The 20,640-nt window shown below is 40.6% G+C and overlaps 2 protein-coding genes across 2 annotated transcripts; one reads left to right on the top strand and one right to left on the bottom strand.

Annotated features, from left to right (window-relative positions):
• Positions 1-2,735: 2,735 nt before the first annotated feature.
• Positions 2,736-6,740, bottom strand: cetn4 (centrin 4). The gene is made up of 5 exons (XM_084041313.1): positions 6,635-6,740; positions 5,581-5,742; positions 4,167-4,295; positions 3,376-3,513; positions 2,736-3,019 (listed from the first exon to the last, which is right to left on the bottom strand). The coding sequence occupies exons 1-5, from the start codon at positions 6,635-6,637 to the stop codon at positions 2,930-2,932; spliced, it is 522 nt and encodes a 173-aa protein (XP_083897439.1). The 5' UTR covers positions 6,638-6,740; the 3' UTR covers positions 2,736-2,929.
• Positions 6,741-8,707: 1,967 nt separating this feature from the next.
• Positions 8,708-20,082, top strand: LOC311034026 (chaperonin-containing T-complex member BBS12-like). Its single transcript, XM_084041764.1, has 5 exons — positions 8,708-8,989; positions 9,796-11,414; positions 14,621-14,855; positions 16,777-16,880; positions 19,881-20,082. Exons 1-5 carry the CDS (start codon positions 8,716-8,718, stop codon positions 20,064-20,066), a joined length of 2,418 nt encoding a protein of 805 aa, XP_083897890.1. The 5' UTR covers positions 8,708-8,715; the 3' UTR covers positions 20,067-20,082.
• The last annotated feature ends 558 nt before the right edge of the window (positions 20,083-20,640 follow it).

Here is a 20,640-nt window from a genome sequence, read left to right as displayed (position 1 = left end):
GTTCCAAAAACTTGACTTGGCATTTGTTTACCGTTTTTATTATTTAGCCACAATAGAAAAAAACAGACTTAAAGAAAGGAGAAAAGGCCTGACTATTAACAGCTACTGTATATGCCCTACATAATATCATTAAATCAGTGTGTAGATATACTTTTATTCAAGTGTGAGAAGCAGATTGGGAGAGTAGGCCCTATTAGCCTGACACAAAGATTTTTGGTGAGAGAAGTGTTGATAGACTGCTTTGGACAACCGTCATGTGTAAGGCATACATGGGCAACCGGGGGCCACATACGGCCCCCACCTTCACTTAATGTGGCCCGCAGGTTAATATCGGAATACTGATATATTATTGATTTCAGCTGTTACAATTGCAAACATATCTATATTAGTAAAATCAATATTAGTAGCTTAATGACTAGTATTACAATTCTATTGTCTTTTTTATGTCCAATGTATTTGTATTTAAGTTCATAAAGTTAACATAAGTATAAATAAATGCATTTGAAATTAAATAAAAATGTTACTTTTCAGGATTTCCCAAAAAATCATGATTCCAATTCAAAAATAGCCGATCCACAAGCTCAAAACGCGTCGCACTGCGACACGTTTTGAGCTTGTAGATCGGCTATTTTTGCTACTTTTGTGCTACATAGAATGGCCCGACAGTATATGCAATGTGGCCCACTGGAGTGAGTGTGGAAATATAGTGGCCCTCTCCATCATCGAAGTTTCCCACCCCTGAAGTAAGGTAAAGCTGGAATATTAGCACTGGTTTACTTAAATGGGTGAGCTTAAACCATGGTGCATTGACCATGTGTTTCTCAGTTCTCACCTATTGTGGTGTAGATGCTTTGATGTTTAACAAAGTGGATTGCGTTGAGTCATATGGAATGAGATATTGTTTGCCACCTTTCTCTCTTTTTTTTTGGCTCACCAGTTGCATACTAGAGATAATAAAGATAATCAGTTCCATATACGCTGGTTTAAGGGGATTTTTTTTTAAATATTATGGGGATTTTGAATTATAAAGTCATTATGCGTATGGCTTGTGCCTGTGAATTTTTGTTTTTGGAAATTGTTGGGAAACTTTTGAAAAGGAAATAATGTGTGTTGAATTTGTGTGAAGAGCTTTATTAGCAAAATAATTCTTATCCATTTGGGGCAAACAAAACAAAAAACAAATTACCTGATCTCCATTAAATGTATCAAAAGTATAGAGTCTATCAAAGTGTTATTAATGTCAACCAGGGGTTAGGGTTTCCGAATAGCGTTTAAAGAGTGCCATTCCCCTTTGTATTATCAATTATTTTCTAAGTGTAATCTTAGTGTTCTCTTTGTGAAATGGTGAATATCTCATCCTGGAACAAAACTCATATTTTCCACTAAGTCCGTTGCCTGTCTGAGCTTTCACAATAAACAACACGCATCCTCAAAATAATAGTCAGCTTATGGTTTCGGAAATATACGTCATTGCAATATCCTGTTTATTTTCACTGGGTACGATGATCGCTTCGGCCGAAACTAAACTTTCTGTTTTGGAAGTATATTAACCTTAAGCTACGCGTTTTCTGTTTGACAGTAGTCACCTTAAAAGTCCCTTTTATTGCATTTATCCTGCATGCAACTATCTTACATTAGTAAGCAGGCCAACTGTTGCATGAATGTGACACATTCTAATCATGCATCTGTATACTTGATATTTCTGACCTGGTGGGTCAGGATCAGAAGTTGTCCCAACAGGGTCACTGACAACAAGCTACATTAAACAGAGGAATATTGCTGCTTAACCATTTAAACACTATATACTTGGTTGACGGGGGTCCCCTAGGGGTCTATACAGGGCCCCCTCCCCTTTTCCCTCTACACCAAATCTCTGGCAAAAACAGCCAATCTACAGCTCACAATGCACCACAATGTGAGCTTGTAGATCTGCTAGGGACGCTATAGGGTCCATGTGGGTAATTGACTGGGTGCTTTAGGGATAATGGAATATTTCAGTCCCAGTATCAAACTAGTTTAGTACTCTACTGCTGCAAACATTTCAAAAACAAAACAATAGTGACACTTTATTAGTTACCAGATCACCTCCTTTTAGCTACTCAAAAGAGAGCAAAACCTTAATTTTCCAATTGCTTATTTGGTGTAAGACCACAATGCAACAGAAACATACAGCACATTGTGGGACTCAAAGTATTTAACTTTAAAACATTTGTATGTTCATTTTCACGTCTACTCTGGCTTTTGTGTGCATCCCAGATGTTTTTTTTAATGCCATGCCTCAGTCACACTGCTCTTAACTGTATATTCCCATTTTTACTTTTATACTTATGTATCTTATATTTTATACTGTTCGATCTCATCAGTTTGATATAATTTCTTTCACAGCAAATGTTCTGATGGCTACTGTATATCTGCAAGACAGTGTTTTAAATCACAGGTTCAAGTCAATGGCATACAACCAAAAGTGAGAGTCACTTTTACTGCTTTACTCATCGCAAGTTAATGCAAGTCATTTCTACAGTAGCACATTCTGTTTGGTTGACTCAGTCATAGGACTTTCACTGTGTTTTCAAGCATGAAGTCATTGTAGGCATACACCACACATCATCACATCTACCGCACTCACCCAGTGTACTCATGGTTATATGCCTTTTCTAGTTAGACAACACAGTGCCCAGGGAAGAAGGTAATGTACTAAATGCACTTGGATGTATATCACTGACAAGTAAAACATGAAAGTGAAATATATTTATTTGCGTTGTACAAAAAGAGTTAAGGAAACACAGGTTTTAATTTATTTACAAACAAGATCAAATCTCATCAGATAAAAAGCTAATGCTCCTGTATAAATTGTCCTTGAAAGAACCAAAGGTAGATTGTTTAGAAAAATCAGTAATGCAGAACATTGTAGCAAAAGAAATAAAAACATTCAGTACAAATTGGTTTTCTTCATTATCCTCAGAAACTCCTCCTCGTTGACCTCTCCATCTCCGTCGCGATCTGCCTCGTCAATCATTTCCTAACAAATCGCAGAGGGAAATTATGTAAAAAAAAATTGTGGGCTCTATCTTGCACGCCACCCTTATGCCTAAATATTTTTGGCATTTTTTACTATTTTGAAAAACATTTTAAAATAGTGAAAATAGCCGATCTACATAGAAACGTTGTGAGCTTATAGATCGGCTATTTGAACCATTTTAAAATGTTTTTCAAAATAGTAAAAAATGTCATAAAGGTTTAGGCATAAGGGGTAAGGCAATGTAGGGCCCCAAATGTACACACATTTAAATGTAAATGCAGTACATTAGTTCACCCATCTGAGGTTGAGAACAAGTGAAATGCATAATAAAAGATACTTCCAGAGAAATGTCACACCTGTAACTCTTCATCTGTCAAGCTTTCACCCAGCTCCTTAGCAACTCTCTTGAGATTTCTGAAGGAGATCTTCCCTGTTCCGTCATCATCGAACAACCGGAAAGCCTTCAGTATTTCCTCCTTTGAGTCCTTTTCGCTCTGATAAACAATGAATCCAAAGATATACAGTAAAACCCTTATTCTCAATCTAAAGGTGAACTAAGAGTTATTTTGTTAAAATAAACGGTGCTCTCTGATAGCAGCCATTGCTATAGACTAGAGTGTTTGTTCAGTAACAGTGGTCTACCCGTCTCTAATAAACCTGACATGGATTTTCATGTTGGGATACCAATTTTATACAATCTGGAGAGAGAACTTTTACAGCAGGATAAAGAAATGAACAGACAAAATTGGAACTGGAACACTATATACATTTTAAGCTGATACATGGGTAGTCCTTCCTGATTGGCAGAAATTGGCAACCCACCATAAAATGTTTTTATTCTTTCTTTTTTTTCTGTTAATAAAGAGCTGGAAATACCCCTGTTACGGAACCCACACTATAACAATGATTACTACCAGAATACAGAGCTTTTACTTTATAACAAAAACATTTGTTTTAACCAAAAAAAAACTAAAACACTTTGTACACTACCTTTAACTCTGAAGAGTGTACAAATGGACTTGATTCCATTTGTATACTCTTCTGAGTTTAATAATTATTTCCATGATGAAATGTGTAAAGGTAATTAGGCTATAGTTCACTCAAAGTTTTCCTGATTTTCCAGGACAAAAGAAACTATTACACTCACCATTTTCTGCGTCATCATACCAAGAAAGTCACTGAAGTCAATTGTTCCGGAGCCCTCCTTATCTATATCTGAAATCATCTTTTTGATTTCTTCTTTCTTTGGTTCAAAGCCGAGGGCTCGCATGGCGACCTGAAGGAACAGAGTAAATGCATGAAACCCTTTAAAGCACACTATTTGACCCTGGAAGGGTTCCATTTTCAGTTCAGTTTTGTATAGGATTACACAAGATTCACCTGTGACGATGTACACATGCACATTATCTACAAAGTATGTTTCCACTGACTCCACACTCTTATTGCAAAACAAAACCGGTCAAAATCACAGTTTTAACACATAATCAAACAGAAACAAAGCGGATTATACCAATATAAAAACGTTTTTGTCCATTTATTGTTGGTGGTGATCTTGGTAATATAACATGAATCAAGCCATTTCACTTTTCCATAACTAGGTAATATGACTCATTTACTATTGGCAGTATCTAGCTGTCTGTGTCTTGCTAGTAGTGAAAATAGCCGGGAATAACTTTGCCATGCAACATTAATGGCCCGATAAAAGTATATCATTAAGGTTATATTCACACACATTTCTTAAAGAGTTTAGTTTTGACTTTCATACCAAATCTAAATATAGGTCATATAATGTAAACAAAACTATAACAGCCCCTACATGCAGCAAATATAGTTAGAAAATAATTGAATGTATGGGTAATAAACCTGATTCTAACTCCCTTAGGTAAAGCATGTGATTGTGTAATGCGGGGAACACAATGACTGAAGAGTGAGTGACACTAAATGTCACCCAATGTCACTCCCTGACATTGGGTGTCACTCCCTCCATGATGGAGAAAATTCTCATTCTACTACTCAGCCACCAAAATGTGGAATGCCCTGACTTTCAAAATTGCTCTGAAAAAATATTATCAGGAGACCACAAGGGGAGGTAAATGTAATCTCTTCCCATCTCTTTTGTACATAATAGTGTTTGTATTTATTGATGAAATGCATTATTGTGTTCATTTTGTATGTGTATATGTTGATTCATTGAAAACATAGGATCTTTTTTGTTATCCGTTTAGCTTTAATGCCTCTTACTGTACCTGTTGTTTACATTTATTTTTTTTGTGGCTTTTTCAGCCTTTATTTATAGTATACAGACAGGAAATGGGGAGAACGGGGAGTGACACGCAGCTAAGGTCGTCAGGATCGGGCCTCGAACCCGCGACACTGCTGTCAGACTGCAACGAGCCTAGGTGCCCGGACCGCTGCACCAGCCGTGTTTACATTTCTGACTATAAAGTACTATTCAATCAATCAAAGAACCAACTTGTACTTCCTTCAATTGAGTTCCTTCACATCTATCAGAACCAGAACTTTCAGTTCAGTTCCTTCACATCACATCTATCAGAACCAACCTTCAGTTCCTTCACATCTATGGTGCCTGTTCCTTCGGCATCAAACAGATCGAAGGCTTCTCGGATCTCCTGCTTCTGTTCCTCACTCAACAGCTCTGCTTTGGGACCAGCTGGCTTCTTCCTCTGGCTGGCAGTGGGAGTGGGTTTTCTGTAGCCTGTCGCCTGCGAAAAGAAAACAATATGCTTTTTGTTTGTTTTTTAATCCCATTTAGTTGACCTTGTATTAGATGAACTGTACTTTCATGTGCTTTTTCTCTGCAAACTTCTAAATAAAGTATTCAATCAATCAATAAATCAGGTCAGTTTAGAGGCTGCCACATAAGTCATTATTATTAACACAATGTATGTGTGTCATAGAAACAGGTTTACTGTTAAGAAACGTTCCCAAACAGACAGAGACGCGTGTTAGCTTCGACCTAGCCCTGATACATGACTGTCAGTCATGGATGAACATCACATAATGCTTGCCTTTTCCCACTTTTTGGTCCGTACATCTACATAAACGTTCGGATTTCAAATATAAAGTGCTTACCCCATGGCCACGGATGTTACAATTATGTACGGCCCCTCAGAAGTACACGTATCTACCAAATTGTTCAATAGAAAGCATTTTAATACGATTGGTGGCCATTTTCTTCATACGCTTTCAACTACTTGACCCTATCGGTTGGGAGGTGTATTGCACTCTCATACATTATAACTCCATAAGAAAATGGCCACCGACCGTATTAAAATGCTTTTTATTGAACAATACGGAAGATACGGGTACTTCTGATGCCCGTACATAGTTGTAACATCCGTGGCCATGGGGTAAGTACTTAGGATTTGAAATCTGAACGTTTATGTAGATGTACGAACCAAAAAGAGAGTAGGTACAAACAATATTGTGAAGTTCTTCCATGACGGACAGTCATGTATCAGGGCTAGCTTCGACCATGTTAGCAGGCGACGTTTTTCTTTCAAACTTCTCACTGAAACTCATTGCAACAACAGACATAGTTTCGAAACGTAAAGTTGTACACATGCATACATCCATTATTTAGAAGCATCCTACCATTCCTGATCAGGACAGAGCGATCAACGTAGTGTGATGAACAGATGACAACAAAGTAAGCTGAGCAGCAACCAACCAACAACAAAACGACGGGTCTAGATTTGCTCCGTGTAAAAAAGTGATAAGAATCTTATCCAATCGACACACAGAGTTCACCAGGCTTTGAGTGTCTTAGCCAATCACAAAGTTACGTGGGCTGGACACAATCGTTTAGTTAGTGTTGGCTGTCTCCTAGCAACTAGTGTGTAACTCAGCGTCAGCGTTGCCAGATTAGGCGAAAGAAATAAGCAACCAGGGTCTGTGAAAACAAGCGATACCCTACCCCCCCAGGGACCCCATATGAATACATATCAAAATATATTTTTTTACATACATTGCGACAGTTATTGTGTTCATTTTCAATACAAAGAACACAATGTTGTTGTTTTTACATAATTTAGTAGTAGTACAATGGAACATCACCTCAGACATGGCAACACTGCCAAGCGTGGCTTGCCCATGCGCAGTGTGTCGCATCACGCACAGGACCAGCTGGACACAGAGACGGTATCAGGCAGTCACATCCCACATCATCAGGTATGTTGATGTTCTACATTGTGGTTTGTAAATTGTAAGACATGTACCCCATTCTATTTCCGTTGTTATCACTATGACACAGCAGCTATAAAACAAGGAAGCAGTTGACAATAGGTTCTTAGTATCAGTTGTAACTGTAGCCAGCTTGAACGCTACAATAGCCTGCTAGTTACCTAGTGGCAGTTTGTAGCATCACTTGCTCTTGCCATGTACTGTACTTGTGTTCATGTTTAGTGTATCATGGCATAATTATGGGTTTTCTTAGCATGATGAAGTGCAGTACCAGTTGCATCAGACAGTCGTTTCGTAGTTTAGCAGAGTGGTTCCCAACTTTTTATCCTTTTCCTTGGAGCCCACCTACTTACATCTGACAAAAGAAAACCCCATCTCTCTCTCTCTCTCTCTCCTCCCCCCCCCACACACACACACACACACACACACACACACACACACACACACACACACACACACACACACACACACACAAATTACAATTTAGGCATTTAGTCAACGCTCTTAATCCAGAGCGATTTACAGATTACAAGCAAGGTAAACACAAGGTAATACATCAAATGCATAGACACGCACGCACGCACGCACGCACGCACACACACACACACACACACACACACACACACACACACACACACACACACACACACACACACACACACACACACACACACACACACACACACACACACACACACAGACAGACAGAGAGGTTTCTCAGAGACCTGTTTACATTTAGCAGTAATGTTATTTATTTACAGTTACAGGAAGAGTAGTGTTGACAACACAGGGAGTGGAGGATGAAAGCAAAGATTAAGAAATGTCAGGAATATTAGTTGTGATTTTGTGCAACAAGTTTAAAAAAATGTCCACTACCTCAAAACAGACGACCTCAGTGATCATAAACCTGGTGCATTTTAACCATCAACACCTGTGATGAGCTGCAGTGTAATTAAACATATCTCTGTCGGGTGGAAACCTCATATGTTCAAAACAGGATTCAAATACAAAAATAGCAAAAGTAGCAGATCTACAAGCTCAAAACCATGCTCAAAACACACACTGTGTTTCGAGCTTGTAGATCGAGCTTGTAGATCCCAGGTACGATTTAGTGTCCCTGCGCAAGATACTAACTAACTAAGACCCCTAACTGCTCACCCCCCCCCCCGTGCTCCTCTATGTGCAGCCCTCAGATGGGTAAAGCTGAAAACTGAAGTTCATCCAAGGGATGTTATTATGTATCTCAAAAGTTGGGCATTAATTTACAAAAAAACACTAAAAGTTAAAATATGGAGATAAGAGGTTTATGCCCGACAGAAACGATGTACAGTATTAGCCTGGCATGGCCAGACTAATGGGCTTTTTTTTGTTGGCACTGGCAGATTTGTACTGGTTTCCAGGCTAATACAGTATAATAATATGTGACTAACGTGGTTGTAGAGAATTACTTGAACAGATGTGTCCCTTTTCATAGTTTTTAGACTCCTCAAGTCATGCCTGGAAGTACAACTGTAAACCAGAGACAACATGTTGGACTGCAGCAGCTCTCGGCGCTGGCAGGAATAACACATTCCTCCTTGGGACCGGCGACAACCTACAAGTTTATCCAGGATGAGACGAGTGGAGAGTCCTCTGTGGTCTGCTCGTGTTTCCGCCTCCTGGAGAACCTGGAGGTGACGTGTGCGGTGGGTCAGCTGGCCTTCGAGACCGTACAGGCTCACCAGAAGCTCCGTCACTCTGGGTCACGCTGTCTTCTTTTTCTTGCAGGTAGGCCTGACACAAATTCATCTGCTATTTCCACTATTAATGTTTTTAGGAAAGTATGAAGTCATTAAATATGTTAGACAGTCATTTCTTTGTATAACTATGTTATTTGTCATATCTGCCTTGTGCAACTTCAAAGCCTAAAAGCCAAACAGAAATGTAATTTCTATTCATATGTTCCAGTGTTCAACAACAAAAACACAATTAAATAGTTAATCGCTCTTATTTGTGTGACAATGAATCGTCAGGTAAACTCTCATAATCGTGACAGCCCTTGACACAATTATTAAATAGTCGCAATTATTATTACAGATCTACAATAGTGGAAAATAGCAGATCTGCAAGCTCTCAACAACACATCACATTGAGAACTTGTCATTTCTTTGTTTATTTCAGATATTTATCATAATCTCCCGTCGTGGTTCTCAAAAGTTCTCGTGCCAAGAACCCCCAAAATGATATGTATTGGCCAGGGACCCCCATCTGAAAATGTTTCGTGCCCCCCCAGAAGAGAAAATTGTTTAAAAAATGTTCAAAAATAGCAGATGTACAAGCTCGCAGCACTGCACGAAGTGATGCACTGTGAGCTTGTAGATATGCTGTTTTTGAAATACTTATGTTGCTATATATATATATATATATATATATATATATATATATATATATGCTATATATATATATATATCAAAAATCTACAATGACACAGATGCTTTCCGGTTTTAATGGTTTAATCGCTAATTGCAATTATCTGTAAGACAATTAATTGTCAACTAGAAATGTAATGATCGTGACAACGATCCCATTTGCAGGAGCATGGAGCCGAGCTGCTCTGGAGTGTCTCCAGAGAGGGGTTTCAATACCACACATCATCTCAGCGATGTCTGAAGGCCTGGAGATATGTCTGGATGTGTGCAGGAAAAACAGCGTCTCCATTCAGGATCTCGGCTCAATAGGGTCTGGGAGGATTTGCGCCGCCAAATCTCAGGATTTGCAACTTGAACAAAGGAAAGCTAGTGTGGAACCTTTGCAGGCATCGTCCCTTCTCCAAAGGGCAGCTCCCAAGATTCAGAACATCCCCCCCGGACGGCAGAAAATAAAACTTAGCCACAGTAGACATTTTTGTGCAGCCGAGGCTGACGATGTGACATCTAAACATGTTGATATCGTCCACGTCGCTAGGGCAGTGAGCCACGGTCGTGCTGATATGATGGATTTAGTGGTGGAAGCCGGTCTGATGCAGTCAAAAAACAATACATTTAGTGCAAGTCATTCAACATTTGACATCAATAAGGTGGTAACTTGCGTTCTGCCGAATTTATCTGAGGAGCACGCTTGCGTTTTACCCGGTTGTGTGGCTCTGTTATCTGCTGAGCAGGCTTCTGTCACACGGCACTTGAAGGAAAAGCACTTGAGTGTTGCCCTCATTGACGGAGATCTGTGTGAGAGGTATCGCCATGTTGGCTTCAATAAGCCAACGGGTGTAGGAATCGTGTCTGAAACGCTGGTCACGGGGAGTTTAAGCAAAGAGGAAGAATGGATAGAGAATGTATTGGCAACTCTGTTGAAACTGAAAGTCAATCTGATTTTACTCACTGGTGCTGTGAACGAAAATCTGATGCAGCGCTGCGTTGGGCACACTGTCCTTGTGGTGGAGAAAATGAAACCCTCCATTTTGAGGGCCTTTGCGGACGCAACTGGGGCCATCCCCGTAACCTATGCTACCCAGCTGACAAGGCATTGTGTCGGTGCTGGGGCGCAGGTCACTGTATGGAGAGACCTCAGCAGCAGTGAGAGGAGATCATCATTAGCTGTAAATATTTCTAGTAATAATAACGGCACCGGACTGGTCACAGCAATCCTCACAAGCTGCGTGCGAGGTAAACTGCAGGCCCTGGAGGATCAGTTTTGGAGCTGTGCTTATCGTTTACACTGGGCACTGAGAGACAGAGCAGTCCTGCCTGGGGCCGGAGCCATAGAGATGCTTTGCGTTCATGGCCTTCAAATGCAAGTTTGTTCGACGCATCAAACCACAGTGCAGAGAGCAGGTAACCCCTACAGAGAGGTAGTGCTGCCCCTCATGGCAGATGGTTTGATGGACTACGTCTCCACCATTATGGTGAACAGCGGCAGGTGCTCCAAAGTGGAGGCTTGGACTTCGCTCAGCCAGCGGCTGAAAGACGTGTTGGGAGTATCGGACGTAAATGCAGAGTTTTCAAAACTCCTCTCGGAAGGTGAAATGGAAGACGGGCCGATTCCCTCTCATGTGAAATCCAGCGATGAGGCATCAGCCACAGGGAGGGTTTTTGATAATGTGAGTGTGAAGATGGAAGGGTGGAGGAGGGCTCTAGATCTGGTGTTCATTGTGTTGCAGACTGATGCCGAGGTCATCACAGGCATTGATGACAAGACTATCGATGCACAGGCCAATGTATCGCTGCTATGATTGTCATTATTTGTTTGGGTTATGTCAGTGGTTCTCAACCTGTGGGTCGGGACCGACATGATTTTGAGGGGGTCCCCAGATGACAGTGAAGGGACAATTTAATGACTTAAGACCTTTTTAATACCAAAAAAAGGAAAAGAAGACCATTACTGCATTGGCCAAATTTTTGAATATTATAAGAAAGAGGCAAAAATCGTGAAAATAGCCGATGTACAAGCCCACAACTCCTCGTGTTGCAAGGCATTGTCCCCAGTTCAAATATGATCATTTTGGGGGGGTCACTGCCTGAAAAGGTTGAACACCACTGGGCTATGTTAGCTCAATCAGATGAGTGAGAGAGAATGACAGGGAATGTCTGATTTTTAAATGGTCAAAGAATGTTACAGCAAAATCATTCGACTTGTTAGCCTGTTATTTCTTTACATTGGGTGATTTCTGTTTACAGTACGTTCTGTCATAGGCTCTGTGTCACATAAAGGAACACAAATGAGCTACCATATGATTGGTTTATGTTAAATGGTAAATGGTGCATTTATATAGCGCTTTTATCCAAAGCGCTTTACATACAGTAGATTGTGCATTACATTCACCCATTCACACACACACTCATACACCGATGGCGGAGGAAACCATGCAAGGCACCAACCTGCTCATCGGGAGCAATTAAGGGTTCAGCGTCTTGCTCAAGGACACTTTGACAGTAACTCTGGGGGAGCCCGGGATTGAACTGGGAACCTCACGGTTCCCATCCGGCCACTGCCGGGTTTACTACCTCTGACCACATGGGGGAGACAAATTATCTATTTTAGTTTTTTTTTAAACTATGGGCTTTGCTAGTATAGTATGTTTTATTTATGTTTTAATTCTCTGTGTCTTTGTGCTATCGACACACTGTATACATTCATACATTTGTCTGTACTGTGACATAAAACTCTAGCTGCTAGACTGCTTTTGGTCCTCTGTCATCATTGGTTGTTTATGGCCTGCTGTCATAAAGGAAATGTTTGACAGAGCAGGGGTGCCTCCAGACAGAGCCAATGTTTTTGGTGAAGTATGACTAAGTACTGTAATCACTGGGCAGCCTAATGAAAACTGCAGAAGAAAATTCACCAGATTAGTCGAACAAGTTGGCATTGTTACTTTAGGCTACATCCTGTTATATAATAATACAACTTGTTTCACCAGGGTCCAGTCGTTGTAATTTAGATGGAGCATCAGTTTGTTCAGCCGTATATGGGTGGGGGTATGACCAATTTAAACAAAACACTGAGAAGGAAATTGGCATGACAAAACTGGTGACACATGTAAGAGTTCAGACTAAGTGTACAATTGTTTTTCCTCTCTGTCAGCTCTATGTTTTGTATACACAGAAAATAATTTGGATTGCTGCTTATAAGTACATGGCAAAAACAATGGATGAGGCCACGTCACGTGTATAGATTGAAATACTCATACAAAGGCTTCAGTGATAAGGATTATTAACAGTTTGGGTGCGTCTAGCGTGGTTTTGGACCTATCATGTGTCACAGGAGAACTTAAAGGTCAGTTCAGTCAGTCACTAGTACGTTTTTAGTCATCTGCACTCTCCATCCTCATCTTCAGAAAAGCTAAAACAGACTTTTTATAAAGCCTTGGGTCTTTACAACTACTGTTGTTGTATACTATTTGTAAGACCTTTTACTCAGCTGATTTAGTTTGTAGGGTAGTAAGTAAGACACCAAAACAGATGGTGGTCAGCATTGGCAATTTTCTCTAAAGTAGCTTAATTGTTTCTGAAGAGTGAGAGAGGGAAGAGAAAGTACAATTTTGTGCCCAGTGCTGCTGTCACTGAATCATATAATCTGGCCCAGTTAGTCTAGGTAGAGATTGAGCTGTAAGATAAATTGTCTCAAAACATGCATATATGCTGTGCATACTGCGTGACAGAGTGTAGTAGAGTTCTCCCTCCCTTCATCATTTCATGTGCTGCCATTCACCAGAGTGAGTTCAACCAAGAGTGCAGCAGAATCAACACTAAACCAACATGCCTTTCAGATGTGGTTGCCTGCAGCCATACACATCCAGACCATCAGATGTAGTAGAGTGCAGCTATACACATCCAGACCAGAGCCTCTTATGACAAATAGATGGTCAGGTTGCTGGTCTCTTAAGAAACAAATACTGCACGGAGAGATTCCTCTTCTGAGCCCAAATTCAGAACCGCTTAGGGAAGTAGAGGAGGACAGCCAAAGTAATTAATTCATTTTTCTTCTCTGGCTTTTGCCCTTTCCCACTGTACATAGTTTTTTATTGCTGGAATGGCAACGAGTGAATCAATGAGAAAACTTTTTTTTAACAGCCTCTGGTGTTATTTACAGTATGTCATGTTTTCTTGCTATTGAACAACAGTGTGTGAGTCAGTGAAACATGTGCTGTTGGTACATTTTGATGTGCTGGACGTCACTGCTGTCGGCCTTCTTGAGACTCCTGGTGACGCAGGTCCATTTGCACGCCCCCCTCCTTACCTTCCTCTCATTTCTCCTCTTATGTACAGTTGGTTGGTTAAAGCAGAGCTAGAGTCAGTGGGCGTATGCAAGAGAGGGTGTGTGTCTGTGACTGTGTGTGTGTGTGTGTGTGTGTGTGTGTGTGTGTGTGTGTGTGTGTGTGTGTGTGTGTGTGTGTGTGTGTGTGTGTGTGTGTGTGTGTGTGTGTGTGTGTGTGTGTGTGTGTGTGTGTGTGTGCGCCTTCATTGGGCGCATGCGAACTGAGGCCCACAGGGGAGAGCCCTCCACAGATCCAAGCCAGCTGCCCTGCTCTAAATATTTTGGTCCAAGAAAGAGTACAAGAGAGGGGGAACCCGCATGCGTCCGTCTTCCAGCGAAACCGCAGCACACTGGGCCCAGTTTGCTACTGGAGCATACAAACGAGGACAAGCAACTAAAGATGGCAGACTTCAACCCCTCTGTCTAGGGGTGACCACCTTGTCAAAGTCCTTTGGGTGTCCACATTGTCGTTGCTCAATGCTCTTCGAGCTGGCATGTTGACCGGGAGGAGGATTTTCAAGCAAACTATTTGACCCCCAACCCCAGGTTTAAACTTAATCAGGCTGTGTGGGGCTTTCTGGGGAGGAAGAGGAGGGGGGCGGAGAAGGAGGAGGGAACCAGACAAGACGGTGGGAGGTGGGAGGCCACCGTGGGGCTCCTGCACGATAGAGGAAAGGAAAAGTAGCAGTAGTGGGGAACTGGGGATTGCAGGAAAAAGAGGAGGAGATGGCTACGGGAGAAATCACCACACTTCCCACCGCACCTGAAGACAGCGGCAGCGGATGTTTTCCGCCGGGGAACTTCAAGGATCCCAAGCGGCTGTACTGTAAGAACGGAGGCTTCTTCCTCAGAATCAACTCGGACGGCAGGGTGGACGGAATCCGGGAGAAAAACGACCCCCACAGTAAGTACCTCCAGACAGTCCCATCTTTCCCTTTCTGTGCCATTACACTACAAGGCACACAAGGCATCTGTTGTTTCTTTTTCTCTCTTGTTTATGCAACAGGGTAAGTAACAGAGGAAAGAGAAATCGTGAATGTGAATTATCCAACTCAGAGAGGTTTTATCCTCCATTGGGCAAACACTGCAGCTAAAGTGTAACTTTAGTTCAGCATAATATTTACTCTTACAGCAAGAATGTTGACAGTGTGTATGATGCTTATATATTTAAAGTAGATTGTCACCAACATTCAAAGTCACAGCTACAGTACCTGCTTTTAGGATTCGCACAACAGAGAAACCATGGAGCTAAGCCAAAGGCATTCTTGATATTACAGTTAAGCATATTAGCATTATTTAACCAAAAGCGATACCTGAAAAGACATTTTTATCAAATTAAAAGGTAGGTCTTTAATATTGTCACATTTAAGTAGATTGATTTTGACATCTGAGATGCCTCTTGGTGCCTAATTCTGATTATAGTAGGCTATGTCCCCTAAGTTTCATCATCATAACTGAGAAGGAGGGATTGGGGGAAGCAAATAGGATGTTTCTTTGGAAAGCAAGCCTTCAGGCCTATTGCATCAGATACGATTTCAAACAGGTGCTCTCAAACAGCTGTCCAAAATATAATCTGTTCAAGGAGAGAGGTCATTAACAACTAGGCCTTCTATTTTTAGAATTATTTAAATACCGCCCAAATCACAAGTCACAAAGCCTAGTAGTGTATCACCACAGTTGTCCACTGTATGACAATTGCCTATTGTACTGTGCTGTACATGGAAAATGAATTGAGCCAACTTTGGCAGATGGGAAATGTTGATTCATAACATATTCAGTTTCTTGCAACACTGTAATCAACCCCTGATATTTATTTTTGCCAGTCCCTTTCCGAGGACGATACTAGGCTACTCACCATCAACACTGATAAAGCTTTGTGTATCATCTTTAGAAGCTCTGTAGATGTGGGTTGAGCAGAGATATGAAACAAATCTGAGGGAAAGCTATCCTTCCATCACAATAGCTGCGGGCCATCCTATATGCCCAGCAAACAATCTGGTCCACTACTGCTACAAAGAAGAATTATGCATCCTCTCAAGAAAGAATGTCTCTTGATGAATGGCTTTAGTCATCAAGGCACCACCCCGTAACTACAGACAGATGCCCTAATGCTGTGAACTTTTAAATGGAATCATCCTGATTGCATCCTAAAACTTACCTTGCAAGGCCCCTGTTTAGTAGGAACATTCTTTTGCTTGGTCTGGCTTCATGTGGTCTGCTGGCCTGTCAAGCACTGTTTTCTGTCTCAAAGTAAAAGTGAAAAGATATGTGGAAAAGGGCATTTTCTTCCACCCAGCAGGTACTGTCTCAGAAATCAATCATGTGTGCTACTGTGCACACTTAACCCATTAAGACCTCAGGCCGATTCTACAAACGCTTTCGTAAACCAGTAGTTCTCAAACTTTTTTTGTGCCAAGGACCCCCAAATTGATGGATATTTGGCCGCTGTATATATTTGACCCCCCATCTGAAAATGTTTTGTGCCAGGGACCCCCAGAAGAGAAGATTTGAGTAAAAAAAAAATAGCAGATATACAAGCTTGCAGCATGTCACGAAGTGATGCACTATGAGCATCTGCTATTTCTTCCATTTTATGTAAAATCACTTTCTAACTTTGTTTTGATAAGTGCTCTATAAATAATGTTTATTAGTATTATATTATTATCCATTGGCACTGAGACAGCTACCTCTCGAGCATGGTCATTTAGTTTGGGATCATCTATCTCCTTTGCATCAAGAAAAGAAAAGACAAAGTATATCCCTTCAGATGAAAACATCTGCAACATTATGCGTGCAAATAGATAAATATTTATTTGTTTCCTCAGTAAAGCTTCAACTCCAGGCAACTTCGGTGGGGGAGTTGGTGATCAAAGGAATGTCTGCTAACCGCTATCTAGCCATGAACAGAGATGGAAGACTGTTTGGAACGGTGAGTAGGCTGGGCTGTCCTCCCAAAGTAAAACTTAACTTGGGCAGGTTGTTATTGTGCACAAGTAGACATTGTCTTGAGATTAGAGCAGTGGTTTTCAAGCCTTTTCATGTCAAGGACCCTCAAATTGATATGAATTTGGCCGACAGTTTAAAAAAAGTATACTTGAAAAAAGACCCAGTTAATAATACATAACAGCGCATAGTGCTACACAGCTCAGATGCTATTACAGCACATCAATAATAATTATAACTGAGGAATTAGGGAATATAGTGATAAGCATTCACAAACATAGATTTATTTGGAAGTAATGTTTTTACTGTATTACTTTTTAAGTAGGCAGTCAAATAAAATTCAAAACAGACAGTTCATTGGTTAGTTACCATAATAATTGAGTATTTGTACTGTGTAAGACAGGATTCGCAAACATCAAAGACATTAAACATGAAAGAGGGTTTTATTATTAAGAAAGTTCACATGCCGAACTGGTTCAATTGAAAAGAGTATTTGGCTGTATTGTTTTGGAAACCAAACATTTAGCAGGTTGCCAAAGAGGAATCCACCCTCTGCTCTGGCTAGAGAGGAAATGATTAATTCTACACGGTCTCTGTGGCAAAGCTGCTTAACTACTGTCATCATTAATAGAACCTATAAGAAAGACTACTTATGCCTAAGTGTAAATTAACCAGTTAAGGGCTGGAGTCCAGCAACAGATGGTCTGGTGGTTAAAGAGGCGGTCCTGGGTCAGAGGTTTCCACCAGCCAATATTGCGGTCCCTGTTGAACTATATCCTTGAGCAACACGGTTGGATGAAGTACAGTATAAATAGAATAAAGATGCCCATGGTGTCTCAGAGTGATGCCTGAAGAGACGAATTCTTAATTGGAACGTGTGTAATATGAGAATGAAGGGCCTTAAAAAAAACGCGTATTAATTTGAATGACAAATACAGACACATTTACAGCAATACAATTTAGCCCTGATTGCTAATGTAATGATCATTAGATAGAGAGGATGTGTGCACATTGTCTGAAGTGGTTTGCTGGTTTTAAAGAATGCTCCACGACCACGGTCCTTATAATCATCAGGGAGTGTTTCCTGCTGCTTTCTAATTACTACAGTCACAACAACCACCAAAGGCCACCAAGAGAGCAAACTCATCACATAGCACACCATATCGTCGCGGTCGGGTGGAAACCTTATATGTCTGAAACGGTTACATTTTGGGAAATGTAAAAAAACGACCCTGTGTTTCAATGGATCCAATGTAACTAGTTATTTAGTCACAAGCGTTAATACTTTTCATAGGGTCAATCATTATAAAACCCACGGACAGACTTAACCACTTTCACTTTCAAAATGTTTAAAAAGTAGCGAAATAGCAGATCTACAAGCTCACAGCGTGTCGCGATATGATGCGTTGTGAGCTTGCAGGTCGGCTATTTTCACTACTTTTGTGTGACACTGTTGTACGGCATTAATTTACGAAAAGAAAGATACAAGGTTTCTGCCCGACAGCGGCAATATTATCTTCTGTTGTCAGCATCATAATATTCTTATTCTTATTATCGTGTGCATATTGTATTGATAATGTTGCAGACCATGTCACACAAACATTTCGCTGCTTAATGAGTGAGCGACAAATATACCACTCTCGCTTCTTGATTATCATTGTTAAAATGTTCTCAAGAGTGGGAAATGAGAGGAAAAGCAATAATTTATTGAAAAAGTTTGACACGCAACAGTGTTTCAATCAAATAAAATGATCTCAAAAGGTGGCTTTGAGTCTGGTGCAGTGAATGGTGAAAATACAACTAATTGCTTTTCACCAGGTTTTGTAATTACAGCAGAAATAGTGGTAATAAAATAGTCCATCCAGCATGTTGACAGAATGTGCTTGTCTGCTTTGTATTAGGGTTGTACTGTCATGGTTTTTGTTCTACTGACATTATTGCGCTAGTATTACAACTATTATCCCCACTCTGATATCTGGAGATAAAATACTAACAGTAGTGCAAATGCAAGTGGATAATCTCTTAGGTTTTTGCATTTTTCCCCCAGATTATATTCAACCAGGTTGCCTGCCCAAAGAGCCTTTATTTTTTGTGTAATAGATTATTTGCAGCCACAGTCAAGCACCAAAGGCCCTCTTTTTGGGTTGGGTGTGGGGTTGTTAACACCCTGAAACAGTGGGATCATTTGACCCAGATGTGATTGTCATTTTCATGGGTTTTGAATTGAAGAATCCAGCCAGCAAAGTTGAGTACTGCAGGTCCTAGAATATCCACTAAAATAGATGCTGTCTGTATATTCAAAAAAGGAAAAGGAAAAGAAAAAAAGAGAACCAAATCTGCCAAACTCCATTTTCAGTTGTAATAATATCCCTGGGCAAACATGGTTTCCTTTAAAGAAATACAGAAATATGTCTTTATTAATGAGGGAAATTGAACAGGAATCCTGTCTACCCAAAAGTCCCCTTTGAAACAATGGTTGCATTGAGGTCTGAGGTGTTTTATGAGCTAAATGAATGTCGGTGAAATGTCAGTATGACCAACTTTCTCCTCTTCCAACAACATATACCGTACTGTATGTAAAACAACACACATTCTGCTTAATGTCATCCACATTAAATGTAAGCTTATTTTGATTTCAAGACAGTATGGAGATGCACTTAAGGTTGAATTTATGTGGACGTTCCATAGCTGGAGCAGACTTAATTTGAAAGGGATTACAGCATATTATGTGGTGAAGAAGAGAAGTCATATTGGATTAGAATTATATCCATATGTGAAATGTACAGCGACTGTGACCAACCAGAAGTTCATACTGCAGCCCCCTCTAACAGTTTTGTGTGATACATACAAATGTCACAAGCAGCAAGTTTACATTTCTGTATTATGTATTTTATAGCCTGTATATCACAGCGCCGTAACTAAAACGTTTTCAGATAGCTGCTCAATCTGAATTATGCTTTGATCAATGTTTCTCTCTCTTCCTCAGAGACGTGTGACAGATGATTGCTACTTCCTCGAGCGACTCGAGAGCAACAACTACAACACCTACCGCTCCAGGAAGTATCCAGACATGTACGTGGCAATGAAACGGACTGGACAGTACAAATTGGGAAATAAAACCGGACCGGGCCAGAAGGCCATTCTTTTTCTTCCCATGTCTGCCAGGTGCTGAACCAGCATCTGTCTGATGATTACTTAAGGTTCTGGAATCAGTGATAAAGAAAATGAACATGGACCAGAGTTGACAACGAAAATGCAAAGTGTTCCCCCAGCATCGACCAAAGTGGCTGTGACCCCATTAACCATGTTTATATTCCTGCAAAGGATTGCTGTCCGTTTTACTTTTGTTCTAGATTGTCTAGTTCCAAACATTCACATTTAAAACAGGTCAGTACAACATGTCCTAGTGCCTTGCTCAAGTGCAAACAACAACTAAGTAAATTCTTTTTTTAAATAAACACAGAGCAATTGTCCCCCATGGCTATGGGATAAGCATCCCGTCAGGCACTGCTCCTGTCCTTTTGGCTTATGGGATGTATTGGAACTAGCCAATTGCAGACATGCAAGTTCGCTGGTACAAGCCAGCGCTACATTTTACACCTGCCTTTAGTCAGTCTAGCCTCTTTTACAGAGTTTAGGATGCCGAAGCTCTGCAAAGCCTACACCACACCTAATATAGCCTTATTATACATATCTTATCTTGAAATCACAGGCTGTTGAGTACTGTTGAGTTTCTAATGCTGGAT

This window comes from Gymnoscopelus microlampas, assembly GCF_963454915.1.
Source record: "Gymnoscopelus microlampas genome assembly, chromosome: 18".
NCBI classification, from domain to species: domain Eukaryota; kingdom Metazoa; phylum Chordata; class Actinopteri; order Myctophiformes; family Myctophidae; genus Gymnoscopelus; species Gymnoscopelus microlampas.
This window is presented reverse-complemented; position numbering and strand designations above follow the sequence as displayed.

What these genes read in the sequence shown, in the direction of transcription:
- LOC311034026 (XM_084041764.1), top strand. Translation starts at nt 8,716, where the DNA reads ATGCCTGGAAGTACAACTGTAAACCAGAGACAACATGTTGGACTGCAG. An exon ending in CTGTCTTCTTTTTCTTGCAG is followed by an intron (nt 8,990 to 9,795) that starts GTAGGCCTGACA and finishes TCCCATTTGCAG; the next exon opens with GAGCATGGAGCCGAGCTGCT. An exon ending in ATGGAAGACTGTTTGGAACG is followed by an intron (nt 16,881 to 19,880) that starts GTGAGTAGGCTG and finishes TCTCTTCCTCAG; the next exon opens with AGACGTGTGACAGATGATTG.
- cetn4 (XM_084041313.1), bottom strand. An exon ending in TAGATGTGAAGGAACTGAAG is followed by an intron (nt 4,296 to 5,580) that starts GTTGGTTCTGAT and finishes CTGTTCCTTCAG; the next exon opens with GTCGCCATGCGAGCCCTCGG. An exon ending in GTATGATGACGCAGAAAATG is followed by an intron (nt 3,514 to 4,166) that starts GTGAGTGTAATA and finishes ATTGTTTATCAG; the next exon opens with AGCGAAAAGGACTCAAAGGA.